Raw genomic sequence first — 21413 nt, forward strand, 5'->3', positions numbered from 1 at the left:
TGGAGTTGTTCATGTAGATGGTACAACTTCTTTATCACTTAAGGAAGCAATTGAATCTGTACTTAAATTGGCATGGTATACCCTAGGTGCAAATCCTAGGCCCCGCACTGATATGAAGAGCATGTTGCGGAGGAATGAATTACATAGGCTTCTTTGTCATAGAGATATTTACCCTCACAGAGTCTCTGTTTGTGCTGCTCTCTACAAACTAGACCTACAAATGGTCCTGAGCTTAGTAATTGATATTGTGGCCTATATTTACCCTCCCAGAGATAGTCCATGTCGTAGCCTATCATCTGCCACATTATCTTTTATTCTTTCAACAGGTTGTGCTTAGTAAATTTGCAATCCATTTCACCATATGGTTTGTTATGTTTTGATAGTTTTTTCATATTCATCTTTTGTCATCTCGACGAAACTAATAGGATGCTAGTATCGAGAATCCAAATGTTCATATATCTTGGCATCTCCAATATTTTTCTTACTTATATTTTTTCATTATTGCCATCCTATTTTTATCGCATAATGTCTGATAGTTAAAAGTAATTTAAATCTAGGCCTACTATCATTACATTTTCTTTGGTTATGACTCTATTATTATCTCAATTTCTTAGTCTTCTTTTTTACTTTCTTTATGTTCCGACACAATAACTTTTGTTGGCTTTATTTTTTAATTAATGGTACAAGTTGGTAATTTATTCATTGCTTAATAATTTTTAGATTAATAACTTTTGTTGGATTTAATTTTTAATTAATGGTAGAAGTTGCTATTTTGTACCTAGGTAAAGGTATTTTAGATTAATTTTTAGTAATGGCAATAGTGGGTTGTTTTGAGTTAGGCATAGGGGTATTTTAGGCTAATTTTATCATAATGGCAGTGGATGGATAATTTTTATTTTTTATTTTTCTTCGATTAATGTGGTAATTTCTAGACCTTAAGCAGACCTTAAGTGAAAATGTGGAGGCTTCTTTTGTTGTTAAAATACTAAGATAATAGAAGGTCTGAATGTGTATTGGATCTTGTGCTATAAATACCTAGAGGGCATTGCCCCCTCCAATTTAGGGGTATATATATCGATTGGGGAATCAGGGATGGAGAAAAGTCTGGGAACTGTGGCGGCGGCTGCGACAACCAATGGAGTCGAGGGGGAATCCATTCCGCGAAGGTTCTCGCGGGAGAAGGGGTCATTCGAGGTTAGGGAATAGGGTTTATTGACGATATTTTCTTTCCTACGACGTGGACCCTACCTTACTTCCCACACTATCGTTGCCGCCAGATGAAAGGGATAGAGTAGGAAGGTGGAGAGTGGGCCCAATGAAACAATAAACAAAATATTGAAAGTGATTAAAAGAGACATGTAAGAGACAAAGAGAAGACCATTGTTGTGCAACTTGTCTCATATAGCTTGTCTCGGAGTCAAGAGCTTGGCTCAACCATTGGCCTTGCTCTTACGCACGCCCTGATGCGTGTATGTTATCGCCAGCAGTGACGATCCAGTACCGTCACGACCACCCTTTTCTGGTCAGTCTTCTCTTGCAATGCGGGCATACATTCGGAGACGTCACTCTCTGGACATGGTGGCTCATCGCGTCTGCATCTAGCCACAGTTGGTGCGTGCATAGACCGCTGAGTCATCAGTAAAGTCTTTATATATTCACGCACGCAGCTGCTCTACCATGAATCCTACCTTGCGCACGCACACCAGCCACAGCATGATCGGATGGAGCATCCGCAGCAGCACGTGGTCCAGGTCGGGCGTCCGCCCTCGCGTGGCTCGTCTTCAGACGATGCCGCACGCTTGGTCGGCATGTGCCCTGCTCTCTATCGCGCTGCCAACCGAGGGCGCACGGAGGAGGTCATGGCGCTGCTTCTGCAACAACACGCCGCCGGAGCTGCGGCCAAAGATCGTCAAGCCACTGGTAACACAACAGCCTTTCATCAGTTCTTTGCTTTGGATACCCATGTACTCCCTCCCTTCCAAATTGTAGGTCATTCCAACTTTAATGGAGAGTCAAACTATTTTGTGTTTGACCAAAATTATAGAGAGGATTACAAAGATTTATAGCACCAAATAGATATACTATGAAAATATATTTAATGACAAATCTAATAATACTTATTTGGTATAATAAATGTTAGTACTTCATTGTATAAATTTGGTAAAACTTGAGATGCTTTCACTTTCAAGAAAGTTAGAATGACTTATAATTTGGAATGGAGGGAGTATGTTTTGTTATAACTTATTTTATCATTAAAAGTACTGAAGCATATATTATATTTTGAAATGTTTCCACTAAATTTGTAAATAAGACTAATGATCAAACGTTTGTCAGAATATGTTTAAAAATGGAGGGAGTATTTAGAAATCTAATCGTATGTATTTGCTATGCTATGCAGGTATATATTATTTGTGTATGATCATGAACAGAGTTATATTGATGAAAAAAAGGGTTGATAGTGAGTGTTTGAGCACCCTTTTTTGTTCTCTTTGAACATAAGATGGAATATCATGAAACATAGGCCCCTTTGGTGCCGCTCTTGCTGGCTCCTGCACTACTGCTCCCGAAAACTATTCATTACTGTAGAGCTGCTGTTTTTCAGCTCCTTGCTCTAGACAACGTGGATGGAGGAGCTGAAAAATGTGCGCCCTACCCTGTCTTCATTGGTGGCATGAGGATGCCGCTGGGGTTCGAACCTGCAGGTTCGAACCTGGGCTGGCACGCTCCACGCATATGTTTTCCTCTAAAAATGATTTCTTGGCATATGTTTCAGGCATTATTCAGCATGGACAGTGTGACATACTCGAAGTGAGCGCGGAGGGTAACACCGTTATTCACGTGGCTGCAGAGCAAGGGCACCACGAGTTGATCCAGGAGCTCTACGTCAGGTTCAATAACATCAAGGGCCTCCTCTCTCACCAGAACTCAGCGCTGGACACGCCGTTGCACTGCGCGTCGAGGGCGGGGCACGTCAGGACAGTGGCCATCCTCATCCAGCTTGCCCAGGACTACTGCGGCGAGAGCATCCTGGGATGCAAGAACAAGGCCGGGGACACGGCCCTGCACATGGCGGCGAGGCACGGCCATGGCGCGGCGACGGAAGTCCTGATCTCGGTGGCGCCCGAGCTGGCGGCCGAACTGAACAACGCCGGCGTGTCGCCGCTGTACTTGGCGGTAATGAGCGGGTCGGTGCAAGCCCTTAGGGCCATTATCGCGTGCAGGGACGCGTCGGCTGTCGGGCCGAGCTTGCAGAAGCAGAACGCTCTGCACGCTGCCGTCTTCAAGAGCTCAGGTTTGTTCGTTCCGTGTCTGCTTCGTGATGATCAGCATGACATTGTCACGGAACTAATCTGTTCAGCATTGCACTGCCTGCAGTAATGGTTGACCTGCTCCTGGAATGGAGACCGGCTCTGGCGGAACAAGTCGACGGCAGCGGCAGCAGCCCGCTCCACTTCGCGTCGTCCGACGGAGACAGCGACGTCGTGCGCGCGATCCTGCGAGCGGCGCCGCCGAGAACGGTGTACAAGAAGGACTCCGGTGGCCTCTCGGCCCTCTTCGTCGCGGCTCGGATGGGCCACCACCGCGTCGTCAATGAGATTCTGGAGTGGTGCCCCGACGCCGCGGAGCTCCGCGACGACAATGGCGGGACCTTCGTGCACGCTGCGGCCAAGGAGAAGAGCGACTCGTTCGCAAAGGAGAAGCACCGCCACTCGGTCGTATCTCTCGCAATCGAGAACCCCATGCTGCGCGGCCTCCTGGACGTGCAGGACAAGGACGGGAACACGCCGCTCCACCTCGCGGTGGCCGCCGGCGCGCCGCGCGTCGTGGATGAACTGCTACGGAAGGGCAAGGTGCACGCCGATATTCTGAACAACGACGGGCGCACGGCATTGGACCTCGCCGCCGGATCGACAAGCTTCTTCACGACGGTAAAACTGGTGGTGATGCTGGTCGGATTCGGTGCACAGCTCCGGCCGCAAAGGCAGGACCATCTGAAGCTGTGGAGCGGCCACGACAGCATAGCGAAGGATATAGAGAGAACATCGGACAGCCTCGCGGTGGTGGCCGTGCTCATCGCCACCGCCGCGCTCGCCGCAGGGTTCAACGTGCCCGGTGGGTACGGCGAGAAAACGGGCGAGGCGAACCTCGAGGACAGACTCGTCTTTAAGGGCTTCCTGGTCCTGGACATTTCCGCGGTGGCAGCGTCCGTTGTCGCGGTGATCCTGCTCGTCTACGGGAAGGCGTCCCGCTCCGCTGGCTCGTGGAAGAGCTTCGCCGCGGCGCTGCAGTGCATGTGGGCGTCGCTCATCTGCCTCATGCTGGCGTTCTACGCTGTGCTGGATGCTGTGACGACCACGAAGGCGGTCTATCGCTACGGGTTTCCGGTGATCTTCGCGTGCATCGTTGTCTTGAGTATCTTCATCATGTCGCGGATCGAACCGGTGAGGACGTCGCTCACGGTCTGGAGATTCATGTGTCATCGTGCGAAGTCGTCGCGCCAGACAGGCTGGAGATTCATGTGCCAGCAGCGTTGTCACTTGAAAGGATGGCATGCTGTCCAGAGGCAGTTTCCGCTCGCCGGTGCTTACGTGCTCAACTTGTGTCTGTTTACAGCTACATATGTTCTAATAGGGATTGTAGGTTTTGTAGGCATCTCTTGGCTAGAGCAGCTCCAGCGTATGTTTTAAGAGGGTGCTCCAAATAAAGCATCAGTATCACTTTTTCTAGGCGCCAAACCCCGGAGGGCACGGTGTCAGGAAGCACCAACTTAGCAGTGGTGCTAGCTTTTGCAGCCGGTGCTTCAAATAAAATAGTATATTTTACTCTTGACTACTACATTACATGCATGGGAGGAAAAAGCTGACAGCCAGAATTGTCTATAGGATAAAAGGTTGCTTTTGCTTTAGGGTCTGTTTGGATACACCGTGTTAAACTTTAACAGGATATTAAAGTTTAACACCCTCAAATGGAGTGTTAAAATACAACACATTAAGGTGTTTGGATGATCTGTTAAACTTTAACACCTTTGATGGGAATTGACAATATTACCTCTCTTTCCCTCCTCTCCTTTGCTCCACCTGCTCGTCGAGGCTGCAGCGTTGGTCGGAGGCCGCCAGCGTGAGGCCGCCGCCCGTGCGAGGCCACCTGCCACCCGCGCGAGGCCGCCCGCTAGCCGCGGGGGCTGAAGGGGAGGAGCGGCGGTGGCGGGCATAGCGGCAGCGCGCGACGGGTGGACTGGTGGTGACGGGCACAGGCGCACAGTAGAGGCAGCGCCGCGCACGAATCGGGGAAGGAAGATGGGGGGCAACGGAGGAGAGAGAGGGGCAACCAGGGGATATGTGAACTAGGGGACCACTTTTAACACCTTTAGCAAGTTTTAACACCCCTCCATGTGTTTATGAAAAATAGGGTGTTAAACTTTAACACAACTGTTTGGCAGCCAATGTGTTAAAAAGGTGTTAAAAGGGATGTTAAACTTTAACACCACCTTCCCAAATAGGACCTTAGCTTATACGTTGGAGCATTTTGTCTCAGCTAGCACCTGGATGACATGTCTAGATTCAAAATTTTTGGAAGGACTATACGCTGGCCTTGCTCTCAGAGAGCATCGAAGAAATGGGTCGGACGCCGTCCACCTCGCCTGCTCCCTCTCCTCCGTAGAAAAGAAATGTAGCATAGTCGATAGCAGTAGTACAATAATCTACTGTAGATTGGCTTTCTCTACTCCTAAAAATACGTCCACACTCTGTGGTAGTCGGTTCCGCGCCGATAGGAGGGCCCCGACCCCACGCCCGGCGCTGGCTTCCCAATCCGAATGCTAGCTGCACCTCCCCGTATAGTTGGCCATATGGCCAGGGCCCATGGGCCGGCCCACAGCATGGGATTGTGGCCTCATCCACGCACGACCCGGCACGGTGGTCGTCGTGGCCGTGCTGGCCTGGCCCACACCACGGGCCATGCCTGGCCGCTGCCTTAGCCCACGTGCTGGCCCATTTGGCCCATTGAAATTACGTGGGTGGCCCGGCCTATTAAGGCCCACTCGGCCCACGTATAAAACCCCCCACCCCCAAATCCTACTTCCTGTCCTCCATCCCACCGCCGCCTTGCCCGCTGCTTCTCCCGCGGTGCCCGCACCCTCCGCCGCCTCCCTGGCCACTTCTCCCGCGGCCCTCTGCCGCCTCCCCGAGGCGCGTGCCCTTCGCCGCCTCCTCGTGCTGCTTCTCCCGCAAGGCGCGTGCCATGAAGGCAACCTGGGGCACCTGTGCCGGTGCCTCGTCATCGCCGCGGTCGAGGAGGTGGTGGCGGTTAAAGACCGGGTATGCCGGGAGGATGTGGCCGTGCGCGAAGATGTCATCAGCCGGCGCGAGGTCCTCGGCATCGCAGCCGGGTAGCGTGTTGGAGAATACCATGGCTGTGAGCGGCATTGGGAAGGCAAAGCTGAGGATGGAGCCGGGCAGCGTGTTGGAGAATGCCGTGCCTGTGGGTCGCCACGAGCACGGCGAGACCGTTAAGGCCCACCGGGCCTACGTGTTGGCACGGCCCGCCTATGGTGGTAGCGGGCTGGGCCTGGGCTGTGCCTGGACCGCCTATGGTGCACGGTTACTATGTGGGCCTAAACATGCCGAGCCTAACGGCGGCAAATCGTGCTCGTGCCAGGCCGGCCGGCCGCTCGTTTGGCCATCTATAGTTCTATACTTCCCTCACCTCCCTGCAACTCCTCTGCGCCGACCTCCCGGCTGCCACTCTTCCTTGCAGCACTCACTAGTCGCCAGCTATCCTCCGCTCCCCCGGCTGCACTCGCCATCCGTCGCCGCTGCTCTCGCCGCACTTCTCCACTTTCTTCCCCACCCATCGCTACTGCCTCTCCCCACCCGCCGTGACCCCTGCTTATCCACCGCCTACCAACCTACTCCCCTGCGCAATTCCGCATCGTGGTCTAGGGCCCTCTTCGGCGATCAGATCCGGCGTCTCCACGGCCGGATCTGCCAACCTACCATTTCCTCCGCTCCCGGATCCGCCGCCGCTGCTGCCAGTGTTCTCAGGCGGCAGCCACAGCTGCTGTCGGGCCCCAGTCTCCAGCGCGGTGTTCAACGTGTCGACCAGCATCATCGGCGCCCCCCGTGCTGTTCCTCGTCGTGCTCGTCGACGTCTACGTGCTCAACGTTTTCCCCGTGCTGTTCCTCTGCGCGCCACCAAGGAGACTGCGTGCCCCGCCGCCGCAGCCTCCCCTCCGCCCGCTCCTAGCAAGAGACGGAGCGGGATTTGGGACCGGTGACACGGCGCCGCTGCGTGAGGGAGCTGCGGCTGCCACATTTAATCAGCGGCGGGAATGAGAGAGCTGTGGGACGTCGCCGCCTTCTGCGTCGTCCCTGCCTGCAACGCCTTCTCCGCCGCAAGTTCCTGCACGCACGTCGCCACCACCTCCAGTACCTCACCACCGCCATCATGGCCCCCCTGCTTCTGCTCCTTCCCCACTGCTCCGATTCGAAAATCCTTTCCCACTTCTTGAATCGTCTTAGATTATTGGATGAGCTGCAATTTTAATCATGTTCCTCTGACTTGTTTCGTATGGTCCTGAATGGATTCAGACGCATCGAGCAAATTACGTCAAAGATTACACTGATGGTGATACAGGGGAGCCATGAGATTGATTCTAACATGCCGTCGTTCCTTTTTGGCTTTGCGCTTACAGGCTCCAGCAGCAGGGGCGACGACATGGGAGCTGTGGCTGTAAGCAGGGAGGATATGGAGGTGAAGAAGATGGAGGCCGGCGGCGAGCTCCGGTCCGAAGATATTGGCCTCGGCGTTTCTCCTGGCCATGCATCTTTCTTTGTTCTCTGCTATGCCAAGCGCCGGCAGCTTACCAGCCGGCAACCATCTTTGTGTTTCTTGGGCACCAGCTAGCATGACGGCGAGAATGCTGAATAACGAGAAAAAAAATTAAGCTTATAAGATTTTCTCGATATTGTGGTCAACTTTGCTCACATTTTGTTTGTAAAGTTCTCCAGCTTATGTGTACAATGTTGCCTGAAATGACTTTCCTGCTTTATATGACATCTAGCATATGTTGACTTAAATTTCTGAAATTTCTATCTGAACATGAGCAGTTGCATGAGGCCGAGGGTCAGGGTGTGGTGTTTGATGCAGCTAGCCTAGATTGAGACGAAGAAGTACAATGATCACGTATGCGTTGCCATTTGCACTAGAATGCAAACAGTGGCACTTGATTTCCTGTTTCAGTCTGCCTATAAACTAAAAGAGAGCACTCCTGTGGAGATAATGTTACACTTTTCCTTCCTGAAGTTAAAATGTCAAGCAAGTTATGAATCGTTTTAAGTTCTGCTCTTTTAATGTTTGCACTACTAGAAAATCTGAATTCGTTCAAGATGGTTTGGGCAAATTTCAATTCAGTGGCTGGCTTATATTTCAATTCAGATGGTTGAGTGTCTGATCCAACTGTAGCAAAAGCTGGTGGCCAGGCTACAAGTTGATGCATATCCATGAGTACAAAGCTTGAGCATTCTGTAGTATGAAAAGCAGGTGGGGCTACAGTTTTTGTCTTAACAGGTATTTAGTTTCCATACAAATTTAGTGTTGTGCATTGTAATCCGAAATTGACTTTCAGACTAATACTTGAAGGTCATTCAATGATAAACCAGTGAAGGTATAAGTTGCCTCGATTGGGAAGGACTTGTTTGAGAGTGTTTGACCCACTGAAGGTCATTCTATCGTATCTTGGGTCAGCTATTTTGCAAGTGTTTGACCTAATCAACAATATGATGTGTGTAAATTTTGAGTCACCTGTTGCTACGCGCGCGCACCAAACTAGTCTAGCCAATAATCCTATTCTTGCTAGTTAGGTATTCTAACAAATTAAATAATCCTATTCTCGCTAACTAGCAAGGTTGCCCACACATAAATAGCACGACTGATTCGAATTTTGCTGCGTGTGCAATCTTAGTTTCCAGAGAGAATTCCTTATCTGGCCCTAAAACAAATGGCGCTTCCTATTTGGCCCTTTTTTACCATTCATCCCTTATTTGGGCCTTCCGTCCACTTGACTGTTAGATGGCCTGCGAAAATTCCTCTTTGCCCCTGGCGAAAATCACAGCATGCCTTATTTGACCCCCTTTTTACAAAACACAACAGATTGCATATCTACCTTATTTGACCCCATGCAAGACAAAAAAAATTCGGCATATCTGTTGTAAATGTGAATATATAAAGTCCATTTATAGCCAAATTCTCCACATTTGCAACAGATATATTTAAGCACAACATCAATGATATGCAATCCACAAGAATTTCCAACACATAGTCCATTTTGGGGATCTCCCATTTTGGACAGCACCCAAGTCATATGGTTCAAATGTGCATCGCCAAGCATACAAGTTCATATGGTTCACATGCAGTAGGTTTATATAAATAGGATGTTCACATACAGATCCACCATCCACCATCTCCAACGCATACGATTCTTCACATACAAGTTCACATGAGCACAACATGCTTATAATAACGTAAAAACCACAAAATCGCAAACTGAGCCTTCTTTTGCTTCTTGTGCTCATCGCCAGGCTATATAGGATCAACTTTTTTGCTTCTTGTGACCATTGCAGGGCTGTCAAATAACACACCAGATTTTTTCCCTTTCTCTTTAGTTTCTTTCTTCCCTTTGGGATTTGAGAGCTTTACCTTCCCTTGTGCATTCCTCCATTTAGGCTTTGTCGCAGCAATGGGATTTGAGCCAGTAGACATAGGAAACTCAATACTAATTGGCTCTGGCTGAGTTGTGCTTCCGGCTGACCTGCACCTATCCATGCATAAGAAAAGAAATAAGAAATTCAGAACCTAGCTGATTGGAAGCAAAGGAATTTTCAGCACAAACTAGAACCATATAGTACCTTGTTGAGTCTCCAGATTCTGATGCACATTTTCCACCTTTAGTTGTTGTAGGTCCTACGCTTTGGCTATGGTGACAAGAAAGCAAATTAGCAGTGAACGCATTAATTTAAACATGAGCACAAGTGTGAAAGTGTAAACCTTGGTGGGAAACACATAGAGGAAGATGGTGCATCATCATTAAAAGGGACTATGCTTTCATCTGTTGTGCCCGACGCGCCGTGGTCTGGCCGGCGAGCCCGTGAGGCTCGCGGCCTGGCCTACATGCGCCCGACGCTCCACGGCTTGGCCGACCATGATGACTCCTCCCCTCACTTGACTGGCCGCCACCACGACACCTCTTCCCGTCCGCTGCCAGCCAAGCCCGCCACCTACCCACCTCACCTCCACCTGCCCGCCTCACCTCTGCTTGCCCGCCCGCCCGCCCATCTCGACACTACCACCATCGCCAATTTGGATCGGTTCCTGGTGGTAGCAGTGGATAGGGTTTGAGATGTTTCATGGGAGAGATGGGGAAAGTGACTCTTTAGTGAGATCTCCTAATTCGTGGGGTTCAGGCATGCCTCGTGTCCATCTATCGGGCTGTGTTAGTGTCCATCTATCAAGCCGTGTGGTGACACAAGGGCGTAATGGTCCATTTTGGAAAACTATGATGGGAGAACCAGGAAAACTAAAGGAATCGTGGACAGAAGGGCCAAATAAGGCATTGTTGGATTTATAAGCCCGGCAGTCCACCGGGGGTTACCCAAATGGTTAATTTGTAGGTGTTGGCGCTAGAAATCGGTCAACCGAATCCCCAGCATCTGACACACGACCCGGGAGAATCTGCTTAACTCCTATTCGGGTGATTGCCCTGGTGCGGTTCGCGCGGCGTGCCAGCCAATTTGACCTGTTGATTGGCAAGGAAGGATACGTGTCAGGTCCAGAAATCGCGATCGGCTAAGTTTCCGATCTCGAGAGAGCTTATCAGCGAATCGGCCAATTTGCCGTAATAAAGAAATCGGCTATAAGGCAGCCGATCACTGTAGCCTTGTAGACAGAAAACTACTAGAGTAATCGACACAAAGCTAAGATAACAGCACTAGGAACAGATCTAATCGGCAATATAAAATAGATGAATTTAATAGTAGAACGTGAAGAGAGCCGAAACTACCGATTCCTAGCTGGATAACTGGTGATAAAACTAGAAAGACAGGTAAAACCTATAATTCTAGTAAATATCGATAACTAGTGAATAAATCTAAACGAAACAACAGCGATACGCCCGAAGTTAAAGCTTAGATATTACTCGATAAGCGGAACTTACAGAATCGGCCGGAGATCAATGCTGATGCAGCCCTGCCAATCCGCACGAACTCGTGAAAAAGAGAGAAGTATTGGCGAAGTCGCCTGCTTGAAAGTAAGTACGAGGAAAAAGTAGTTTGTTGTATTGATTTGTTGATGCCTACAGATTTACAAAGGTGGCTATTTATAGCCCCGTACAGATGACTTCTTAACCGACTAGAATTCTATCCCTAATTCAAATAGAAAACGAATATTTACAAGCACAATTCGTGCTAGGTTGGTTATCATACGCTTCATGGGCTGATCTTCCCCTTATCCTTTTATCTCTTTCCAAGCCCACACAAGCCCAATTAACCCAACCTCCTAATCGGCCGATTCCTTATCGGCAAGAGGCAACTGATTGGGAACCCGGCACGCTCGACCCAAAGCGAGACAGAAGTCATCGGCTGATCTCGCACTGTAGCATCGGCCGATTCCCAACTGTGCTTCTCCATTTCCCTCTCTTCTTGGCACCGATTTTACTAGTGACGAAATCTGGCGTCAACAGTAGGTGAGGGCGATTACGAAACTAAGAACTCAAAGGTGATCGTGAGAACATAAAGGACACAGGGAGTTTTACACAGGTTCGGACCTCCGGAGAGTAATGCCCAATGTTCTATATGTGGGTGGATTGTATTGTTTGTATGGGATGAGGTAACCTCGGGGGGCTTCCTTGGCCGCCTTATATAGGCTGACGACCTAGGGTTATAAGTCGGTTTGAATCTAATATACTCGGTAGTTACATGGAAGTTAATCTGAGTTGGACTTCAATACGCGTTCCATGATATCCGGGCAGATTTTAACTGTCTGGTTTCCTTGGCATCTACTCCAAGTATCTTCATGCCCTTGGCCCGCACACCCTAATCGGACGGGCCCACTTTTCAGGTTCGGCCAGCATTTTGGTCGGTAGGGATCCATGGGGTACTCGTATCCCTCAGGCATGAAAGATTAGAAGAGGGCCGAATAGGTAAATTTTGGTTTTTGAGGTCTAGATGTGACACCCGGTCCAATTGGTTGGCCCAGTATGTCTCATGAGCGCAGGTGCGCATGTTTAGTACCACCTTGCTAGTTGAGCAAGGATTGAGCCAATTTATAAGCTTTTATCAACCAGCCATAGCACCTTTAGGTCAACCCTTTTGTGAGTATACATGCACCTGCTCCGTACACCCACCACCCTAAGACCCTGTATACATGCACGTGTACCGTGTACGCTCGTACTTGTACACGAGCATGTATAGCTAACACCACCTACACCAACCTTGGGCATACTTGTGCATGAATGTATACACATTCCACATACGTGTATGTCTACATGCCCATAACCACCCATACTCACCAAGCACATACCAACGTATATGTGTAATCGCACTTAGTATGTACATACGAAGGTACCACATCCATGATAACCCCTACCCCTTGTACGTGTATATAGCTACATATGCATGTACCTAACTAGCCGCCAACCTTACACGCATACACATACACCATTCGAGACCATGACCCATTATTTGTAGAAGTCAATCGAGTCATTCATGATGATTTGATCTGGCTTTCTCTCCAATGGAAGTCAATCAATTTATTTGTGATGATTTGATCTAGCTTTCTCTTCAAATTCACATGATAGTGAAATATAATAACGTGGTCTGATTTTCGCAAGTTAACCCCCACCTAGACCCATTATTTGGAGAAGTCAATCAAGTCAATTGTGATGATTTGATCTGATCTGGCTTTCTCTTCAAATTTACATGATAGTGAAAGATAATAACGTGGTCTGGTTTCCACCAAGTCAACCTCCACCTCATCCCCTCATCCCCTAGCAGCCTCACTTATTGGTTGGATGGATTAATCCCATCTAATCTATTTTCAAATTCACACAGTAGTGATAGACAAACTAACTCTCATCCTAAGGACAAGCAGGTTGATCCCTCTACGGCTGGTTATGCTTTGTTTGTTTGTTTGTGATGCTAGGTCGCGTAGGATAGAGCTACGAAGAGAAGACCGAAGATCTAGGTCACGTAGGATAGAGCTACGAAGAGAAGACCGAAGATCAAGACCCTACTCGAAGAGGAATATGAAGGACAAGATCATACGAGAACTGAAGGGTGTTGGATGCGTTCGAAAAGGAAATCAAGGTAGAGGAACAGAATCGCTAGTGAGAGGAGGCAAGTCTTATCTTTCTGCCTTCCACATACATTTGCCTTACATACATGTAGTGAGTACCACTATCAGATGTAGACATGTCCCTAGTATATTACTCCACAATTTTAACATAAGCCTACCACCGGCATGTCATGGGAGATCGCCACTTAGAAATGCACTTATTATGAGAATCATGTTACCTTGCTAGGTTATGAGCATGATGATCTAGTATTGTACTGTGTGGACGTACTAGAGCTGCTTGTGCTGTGTGCCTTAGGATACCTTGTGCCATTTTATGCTGGGGAAGCAGGGTGCCTGCAAAGGTTAACCTGGGGGTGGCGACGATCCTATGTGGGTATCCTCATTGGAGAGCTTACCCTAGCACCATAAGGACCAATTCGTTAGACATCTGACCTAATCACGCTAGTGAAACCTCATGCTGAATGGGAAGTCTTGATCTCACACTAAGTTGGAACCTTCCTAAAGCCTGGGTGTTGGAGTAGGCAACGAGGCGTCAGGAGAAGACCTAGGGTGCTGTGTGTTCTCCCATAAGTCTGGCTTAGGTCCAAAGGTGGTGGTACCTCTAGGTTTTTGATCTGTGTGATGTATTTATATTGGCCATTATTTATACGTGTGATATTTTGTTAACCTAAGCCCCTGACGTTTCGTTAGTAATAGTATAGGGAAAGGCCAGTGGGTGTTAGATCTCGGCGTGTTAGTTTTGCCAGTAGTGCATGGCTGGACAAAGCACGCCATGTGGGTAAAGTGTACAACCTCTGCAGAGTATATGAATTGAATAACCACGTCCTTGGTACTGGGCAACCAGTTATGGTGAGGTCTATATGTTAGTGTTTATAAAGAGATTGTTGCGGGAAATCGCGTAAGGAACTAGTGATAGGAAGCCATGCTAGTGACACATGTGTTGGCTTGACAACCGAGAAGTGGTGGGAAGGGAGAATTCTCCCCTAGGGGCCAAACCTCTTTTATAAATATCCATCTTCGATATTGCATATTCACCAGAATAACCCCTTGCATGCAACCCGCAAATCCTTACCTTACTAAACCCAATTGTTGGACTTGCGGAGTACCTCATGTACTCATACCACCCTCGTTGAACATTTTTAGGAGAAAGCTGCAGGAGCCCTCACAACGATGAAGGAATACCAGCAGATGTACTCGAGGAAAAGAACGAGTTAGGGAAGAGATAGGATAAGGAACCCATTTGATGATAAAGACTACTATTAGAATGGAGTACGCAGGGAGGTGATGGACTCGTACCAGAGTACGATTAAAGATGAGGACCGTACTCTGGAGGATTCATGAAGATGAGGGTTACATCTACACCCAAGAATGCCTGTAGGAATTGAGCCACGATGCCATAAGTCCACTGCAGGAGATCTCTTATGTTTATCATGTCGCTCTGTTTGTAATGTTTGCCTTGATTGCCTTGTTGGCATTAGGCCACTCCTGCAAAGCCATAAATGTAATCCTATTTTAGAATCAATAAAGATCAAAGTATTGTTTTGGTATCAATCTCTTGCGTCTGTGCATATTAGCTACTAATCCAAGGACTGATACAATGTGCACAGTGGACCTCTGAAAAGCATTTTGAGAATTTTACCTGACCGGTTTGCCCATCCCGTCAATTTTGCGTCAACGGATCTGAAAGGTCTTTGTAAATACAGCTAGCCGGGAACAATTGCAATATTGCTGGCCGTTAGGTCGCACTGCCTCCACTGGCCACCACTCACCAATAGCCCCGCGCCACTATACGTCCACTGCTAGTGTGCTAGTGTACGCATGCTTGCCGCACTAATCTTGTGTGCAATGTGTAGGAAAAAGGTCTCCTTATTGTTCACAAAAGCAACCACTACTTCCTAACTTTGATGTGACCCATAATCTTAAAACAATAATTTTCATTCTTCCACAACATGTGGTGGACGTTGCAATCTATATATACTTGTTCTTTTAGAGAGAGGCTCCAGAATTAAGTCTGTAGATAAAATGACCAACTTACCCTTATATATATATATATATTTATATTATCTAAAGTATGCATGTGAGAAAATAAATATTTAATAGTGCAAATTAAATAGGAGAATATTGGAAACAGTAGGGCAAAGTTGCCTAGAAGTTGTGGAACAAATATTTTGCATATTATAATGAAGGCTAAATCAACAAGTATCATGAACCAGAGGGAGTACTAAATTGATTTTTTTTACCAGACTTGACTTCCCAGTGTATTAGCTTATACGTACTGTATTAATTACAACCAAACGAAATCATGTACTTCCTCCGTCCTATGAAGAGTGTAATTGTAGATTTTTTTTCCGAACACATTAGTACGGTCGTCAAATGACCTCAGTACCGTAATTAATTTGCCGAGTCGACCTATTTCGGTGTGTTACCTTTCTGATCGTTTCCTTACTAGCGTAAATCGTGGCATGCAAAGTAATTAAGGCCGGCAAATATGTTTTTCCACTCGATTAGGCATGCAAGATAATTAAGTGGACCCTACTTGTAGTTCAATTCTTAAGATTGCACTCTTCGTAAGATATTTCTTTCAAATGCTAGAATTGTAGTTTTCATGGACGGAGAGAGTAACTTATTTTTTGTTTGTCACTTCACTAGTGCACAACTGTGAATATCACTAGGTTCTTATGAAGCATGGCATTCCTTTAGTGTTGAAAGCACGTACGTGTTGCGAATTGGAACACTACATTGTGGCCGTACTGGTCAGGAACGCAGTGGACAGGGAAGTGGCAAACACCCATTCCTTCGCTGCTGCATAATGCCGTTCCCATAAAGTACTGCTCCATTACTGCTAATGCACGTGCCCATCATGTTGTTGACAGCCTTGGCACTGTGCATGCCTGCTTCTTCAGGGCAGAGCTCGGGCAATGGTACGGTGGAGATACTGATATCCTCTCGCCCATGGCTTTCAATAATGATCTCTATACGCCTCTCATGTTATCCTTAGTGGCAAACTTGCAGTGGTGGCGGCTGGATTGCTGTCTCAGTGGAGCTGGCACGCCACTGACATGGAGCTGCTGGGTGTGTGATCCTCCAGGGAGCTGCTGTTACTGATGGGTGTGTGGTCCCTACTATAGCACTGCTGGCATTTCCACATGGCTTTGCCCATACGGAACTGCTGGGTGTGTAATCCCCCTCTCCCAGCTTGCTATAGTAGGGATCATCCAAAAATTGTAGAAGCTTTCGTCATCCTGGCCGTTGTCGGCATGTTCCTCTTGCACATACTGGGTTTGTTACGCCGGCGGTCGAGCCGTAGCCTCCTCCATGCTATCGTGATGGGAATCTACACGCTCTCCTATCCACTGGTGAGCTACACTATCGGGCTGATGTATAAGTCCGGTAGGAAATACGAAGACTTCGCCGTGTGGGCAGTGCTTCTGCTCCTCGGCAACACGGACAGCCTCACGGTTCGCCACCTCAGCGACATCGACAACTGGAAGAGCATTCACGTCAAACACCTCTACCAGGGATTCTTGCTGGTGTTTATCGTTGTGATTATTCGCCAGTTCAAGAATTTGCTCTACCGGCCGGCAACCGCTCTATGCCATCCTGGTGGTGGTCATCCTCAAGGGGTATCTGAGGATCGCTTCAATGAGGATGGTGAGCAAATCCTACATCTGCAATGCAAGAAGGTGAAGGTGATCGCCGAATACATGCAGCACAAGGACAACCTGGTGGTGCCCTTCGATCCTGTGACCATGGAAGGCTACCAGTAAATGGTCGCTTCGATCCTGTGACCATGGAAGGCTACCAGTAAATGGTCGCTGGCGAGAAGTACTGATGAAATAATGGGCTTGGCCCATTCCAATTTCAGAAATTTTAAATAAATTTCAAAGGTCTACGTGGGCATGAGCAAATGGTTGAGTGGTGCAAACCTTTAATCCCACATTGCTAGTAGAGGAGGAGGATGACCAACTTAAATATGGAGGTTGTCTCCACTCCTCCAAACTATATGTGTGGGGAGAGAAGGAAAGCTCCACAACATTAAGACTCTGGCTGAGTCTACATCAGGTAGAGTATAAACAAAAGTTAATCATCACATTGGCAATTAATCGATATGTACAAGAAGGAAGTTAAAAGTTAAGAAATAAAAAAGAACAAATAAACAAAAGTTATATACTGAACCTGGTACGCAGTAACTAATTAATCAGGTAGAGTATAAACAAAAGTTAATCATCACATTGGCAATTAATCGACATGTACAAGAAGGAAGTTAAAAGTTAAGAAATAAAAAAGAACAAATAAACAAAAGTTATATACTGAACCTGGTACGCAGTAACTAATTAATCAGGTAGAGTATAAACAAAAGTTAATCATCACATTGGCAATTAATCGACATGTACAAGAAGGAAGTTAAAAGTTAAGAAATAAAAAAGAACAAATAAACAAAAGTTATATACTGAACCTGGTACGCAGTAACTAATTAATGCACGGAATTAGTCTTTGGCTCTGAAATTACTATACAAATGAAATAAATGTTATAAAAAGCTATTGCTAGTTTGTGTCAATAAAAGTAACAATTAAATTTTATTGGTCCACCGTGATTTAACAGGAAAGCGTCATTCTACACCGTTGTTCTATAGCTCAACAACCACCGAACGTTGCTTTCTTCCCTATATATACATACAGCCTCAGGGTTCTCTAAGACCCAAACTGCGTACTTTTGGAGTGAGCTAGGTAGAGAAGTGTACAGCGCCCTCAGAAATCAAATCTGCAGCCAATGCAACATGGATCCGGCACCGAGTCCCACACCCAGTCCCCTTACCAACGAGTGCCGTAAAGATCATACAGATACCGTAAAATTTTTTGTCATCCTAGCCGTTGTCGCCATGTTCCTCTTGCACGTACTGGGTTCCTTACGCCGGCGGTCGAGCCACACACTCCTCCATTCTATCGTGATGGGAGTCTACACGCTCTCCTATCCGCTGGTGGGCTTCACCGTTGGGCTGATGAAATCATCCGAATTCTACTACGAAGACTTCGCTGTGTGGGCAGTGTTCCTTCTTCTGCTCCTCGGCAGCACGGACAGCCTCACGGTTTGCCGCCTCAGCGACGTCGACGACTGGAAGAGCATCCACGTCAAATACATCCTTCAGGGATTCTGGCTGGTGATAATCATTCTGATGATTTGCAAGCATCATGATCAGGATGTGACCTACGGCCAGAAACTTCCCTACAGGTATCCGTTGTATGCCATCGTGTTGGTCGTCCTCCTCAAGGGGTATCTGAGGATCGCTTCCATGAGGATGGTGAGCAAATCCTACCTCTGCAAGAAGGTGAAGGTGATCGCCGAATACATGCGGCACAATGACAACCTGCCGGTGCCCTTCAATCCAGTGACCATGGAAGGCTACCGGTACATGGTTGCTGGCGAGAAGTACTGCGTCAATCGGCAGCCTGTGGGCAAACTATGGTACAAGGGGGACGGCTTAAAAGTTGTCACCGTGGAGCAGATCTGGCAGTGCACTGGGAGGCTGCTGGTCCTTGAGCGGGGCAAGCTGCTCAAGGACTTGTGCCTCTCTATGGCACTCTGCAAGATGCTCAACCGAAGGTTTGTTGGCTTCAAGCTCTCAGAGGCGGGGAATGAGAAAACCCATGACTTTGTGTTCAAAGGCCTGCTCGCCGGGGACAAGCCACATCAGAGGGCCTTCAAGGTCATCGAGGAAGAGCTTGTTTTTGTCCATGACTTCTATTACACAAGGTATTATTACCTCTACCAAAAAGGTCGATACATTGCCCTCTGTCTGCCCATCGTCATGCTTGCCCTATGCTCGTGGCTCACCTATCTGCTCGTCAAGCAATACAAGAGAAGCTCTCTGCAGGATGCCACCATATTTGTAACTGTTGTCGTGGCATTCCTGGAGGCATACCAGCTCTACCTGTACATATCCTCAGGTTGGTTCAAGGTGGCACTAATACAGAGCTACATCGACACACCATTTTTGCGAAGAAGTCGTTGCCTTGAGATGATCATAGGCCTTCTTTTGAGGTTGAAGGCGTTTGCACCATGGAAGCGCAGTCTTGGGCAGTATTGTATCCTCCAGGAGCTTGGTCGCAAAAGTAGGGTTAGGAATTGTCTCCATTATGCTACGCTGTATTTGGTGGACAAGGCCATGAAGGGAAGCAAGAATTCAGTGAAGCTGTCCGAAGATGTGAAGAAAGCCATCATTGATTCCCTACTAGCAAGCAACGGATACCTGACGAACCGGGTAACATCGCTGCAAAGAAATGGCGTCCATGATGACCTCAAATGGGCATGTGATGCTACTGCTACTGACGGAGCGGTGGCTCGCACCATTGTGGTCTGGCACATTGCTACAACCCTGTGCGAGCAGAAGCTGGATAAACAAGACAAAGAGGAAGACGCTGTCAAAACAGCCTCCACTTTATCCAAGTACTGCATGCACCTCCTTGCTTTTGCACCTACCCTCTTGCCCGACCACAGCTCCATATCAGAATCCATACTTGATCAGTCAATCGACGAAGCAAGCAAGTTACTCAAAGAGGGCAAGAACAAGAAGATCGAGGGCAGGTGTGAGATATTAATGGAAATTAACACCGATGGATGTGTTGATGATGAAACAAGGCTTGTTGCGCAGGGCGTTCACCTTGCAAGGCAACTGATTGATAACATACAAGACTTCACAACACGGTGGAAGGTGCTATCTGATTTCTGGGCGGAGATGATGCTGTATGTCTCGCCATCTGACGATGCTCGGGAGCACCTGGAAGTTCTTGCAAAAGGAGGGGAGTTCATCACTCACCTTTGGGCGCTGCTCACGCATGCCGGTGTGCTGAAGAGAGGCCCTACAGAGCCAAAGGATGTTGTGTGATCTGTCCAACCAGTGCACACGTAGCAGTCCATATATCTACCTAGTGCTTGTAAGTTGTAACATCCTACGTATATTGCCTACATTCATCACTAGTAGAGAATTGGCTTTCGATGCGTCCCCTTTTGTCCCGGTTTAAAGTTGGCCGGGATAAAACGTTCACCAACCGGGACTAAAGCTCGGTCACTGGTGGGGAGCTCACCAACCGGGACCTTTTATCCCAGTTGCAAAGGCTAGTGGGAAAAAAAGACCATGAAAGGTCTTTTATCCCGTTGGTGTTACCAACCGGGATAAAAGAAAAGGGATCTTTTATCCCGGTTGGGATAAAAGGGTCGAGAGCCTTTTATCCCGGTTTGTAATACCAACCCGGATAAAAGGGGGTCATTTATCCCAGTTGGTGTTTCAAACCGGGATAAAAGGATCCCAACGAGGTGACTGAAACAGGACTAAATCCCTCGAACCCTTTTATCCCGGTTTGTAATACCAACTGGGATAAAAGGGGGTCTTTTATCCCGGTTGGTGTTTCCAACCGGGATAAAAGGGTCCCCACAAGTTAATACAAAATGATAGCATCCCCTATATAGTCAGATGTGGTGTGTAGGTGGGATGGCAAGGAAGCTACGCGCGAGGCTGGAGGTTATGGGTTCGAATCCCACGCAGCACGCACGCGCATATTTCGCGTGACTTGTGACGTGTGACGTGCGCGTGTGGGGGGCCTCCTGGGAGCTTGGGATTTCTTTTTTTTTTGCAGCGCCGGCCATGGTGACCCATTTTATCCCGGTTGGTATTACCACCCGGGATAAAAGGCGGGGGTCTTTTGTCCCAGTTGAGTGACCCGGTATCCCGGTTGGTTTATCCCGGATGAATTTTTGGGAGATTTGCACCCTACCAACCGGAACTAAAGGCCAATTCTCTACTAGTGCATGTTGGGACAGACCTACTTGTGGCATACCATGTGCGAGCTAGATCCTGTTTGGCACAGCTTTGCCTTCCGCAAAAATGGCTCTGGCTCTAGCTTTTCTGATGAATCAGCTTTTTTTGGCTTTGGCTTGACTTGGTGGAAAAAACGTTTGGTAAAACGATTTCTCCTCTTATTTTAGAATGTATATAAGAGTCAAATATCTACAGTATCCTTATCTCCTTTTCTCTTTCTTTTTTTCCTTTTTCCTATTTCTTTTTTCTTTC

The 21413-nt window shown here is 47.8% G+C and overlaps 2 protein-coding genes across 3 annotated transcripts; both read left to right on the forward strand.

Annotated features, from left to right (window-relative positions):
* The first annotated feature begins 1672 nt into the window (after positions 1–1672).
* On the forward strand, positions 1673–4836 carry LOC101756722 (ankyrin repeat-containing protein At5g02620). Of its 2 annotated transcripts, XM_012848031.2 has the most exons (4): positions 1673–1920; positions 2399–2458; positions 2774–3292; positions 3376–4836. In XM_012848031.2, exons 1-4 carry the CDS (start codon positions 1722–1724, stop codon positions 4686–4688), a joined length of 2091 nt encoding a protein of 696 aa, XP_012703485.1. In that variant the 5' UTR covers positions 1673–1721; the 3' UTR covers positions 4689–4836. The 2 variants fall into 2 exon arrangements, with proteins under 2 accessions (XP_012703485.1, XP_004979628.1); XM_004979571.3 differs by lacking the exon at positions 2399–2458 and having other exon boundaries at positions 1674–1920.
* Positions 4837–18296: 13460 nt separating this feature from the next.
* Positions 18297–20231, forward strand: LOC101757140. Its single transcript, XM_004979572.2, has one exon. It carries the CDS (start codon positions 18297–18299, stop codon positions 20229–20231), a length of 1935 nt encoding a protein of 644 aa, XP_004979629.2.
* The last annotated feature ends 1182 nt before the right edge of the window (positions 20232–21413 follow it).

The sequence above is a fragment of the Setaria italica genome, chromosome VIII, assembly GCF_000263155.2.
Source record: "Setaria italica strain Yugu1 chromosome VIII, Setaria_italica_v2.0, whole genome shotgun sequence".
In the NCBI taxonomy this organism is placed as follows: Eukaryota; Viridiplantae; Streptophyta; class Magnoliopsida; order Poales; family Poaceae; genus Setaria; species Setaria italica.

Bases quoted from the DNA above. Each gene is read 5' to 3' on its own strand.
- LOC101756722 (XM_012848031.2), top strand. From the start codon at position 1,722: ATGGAGCATCCGCAGCAGCACGTGGTCCAGGTCGGGCGTCCGCCCTCG. The intron at 1,921-2,398 runs GTAACACAACAG...TATGCTATGCAG, and splicing joins CAAAGATCGTCAAGCCACTG to GTATATATTATTTGTGTATG. The intron at 2,459-2,773 runs GTGAGTGTTTGA...CATATGTTTCAG, and splicing joins GATGAAAAAAAGGGTTGATA to GCATTATTCAGCATGGACAG.
- LOC101757140 (XM_004979572.2), top strand. From the start codon at position 18,297: ATGGGAGTCTACACGCTCTCCTATCCGCTGGTGGGCTTCACCGTTGGG.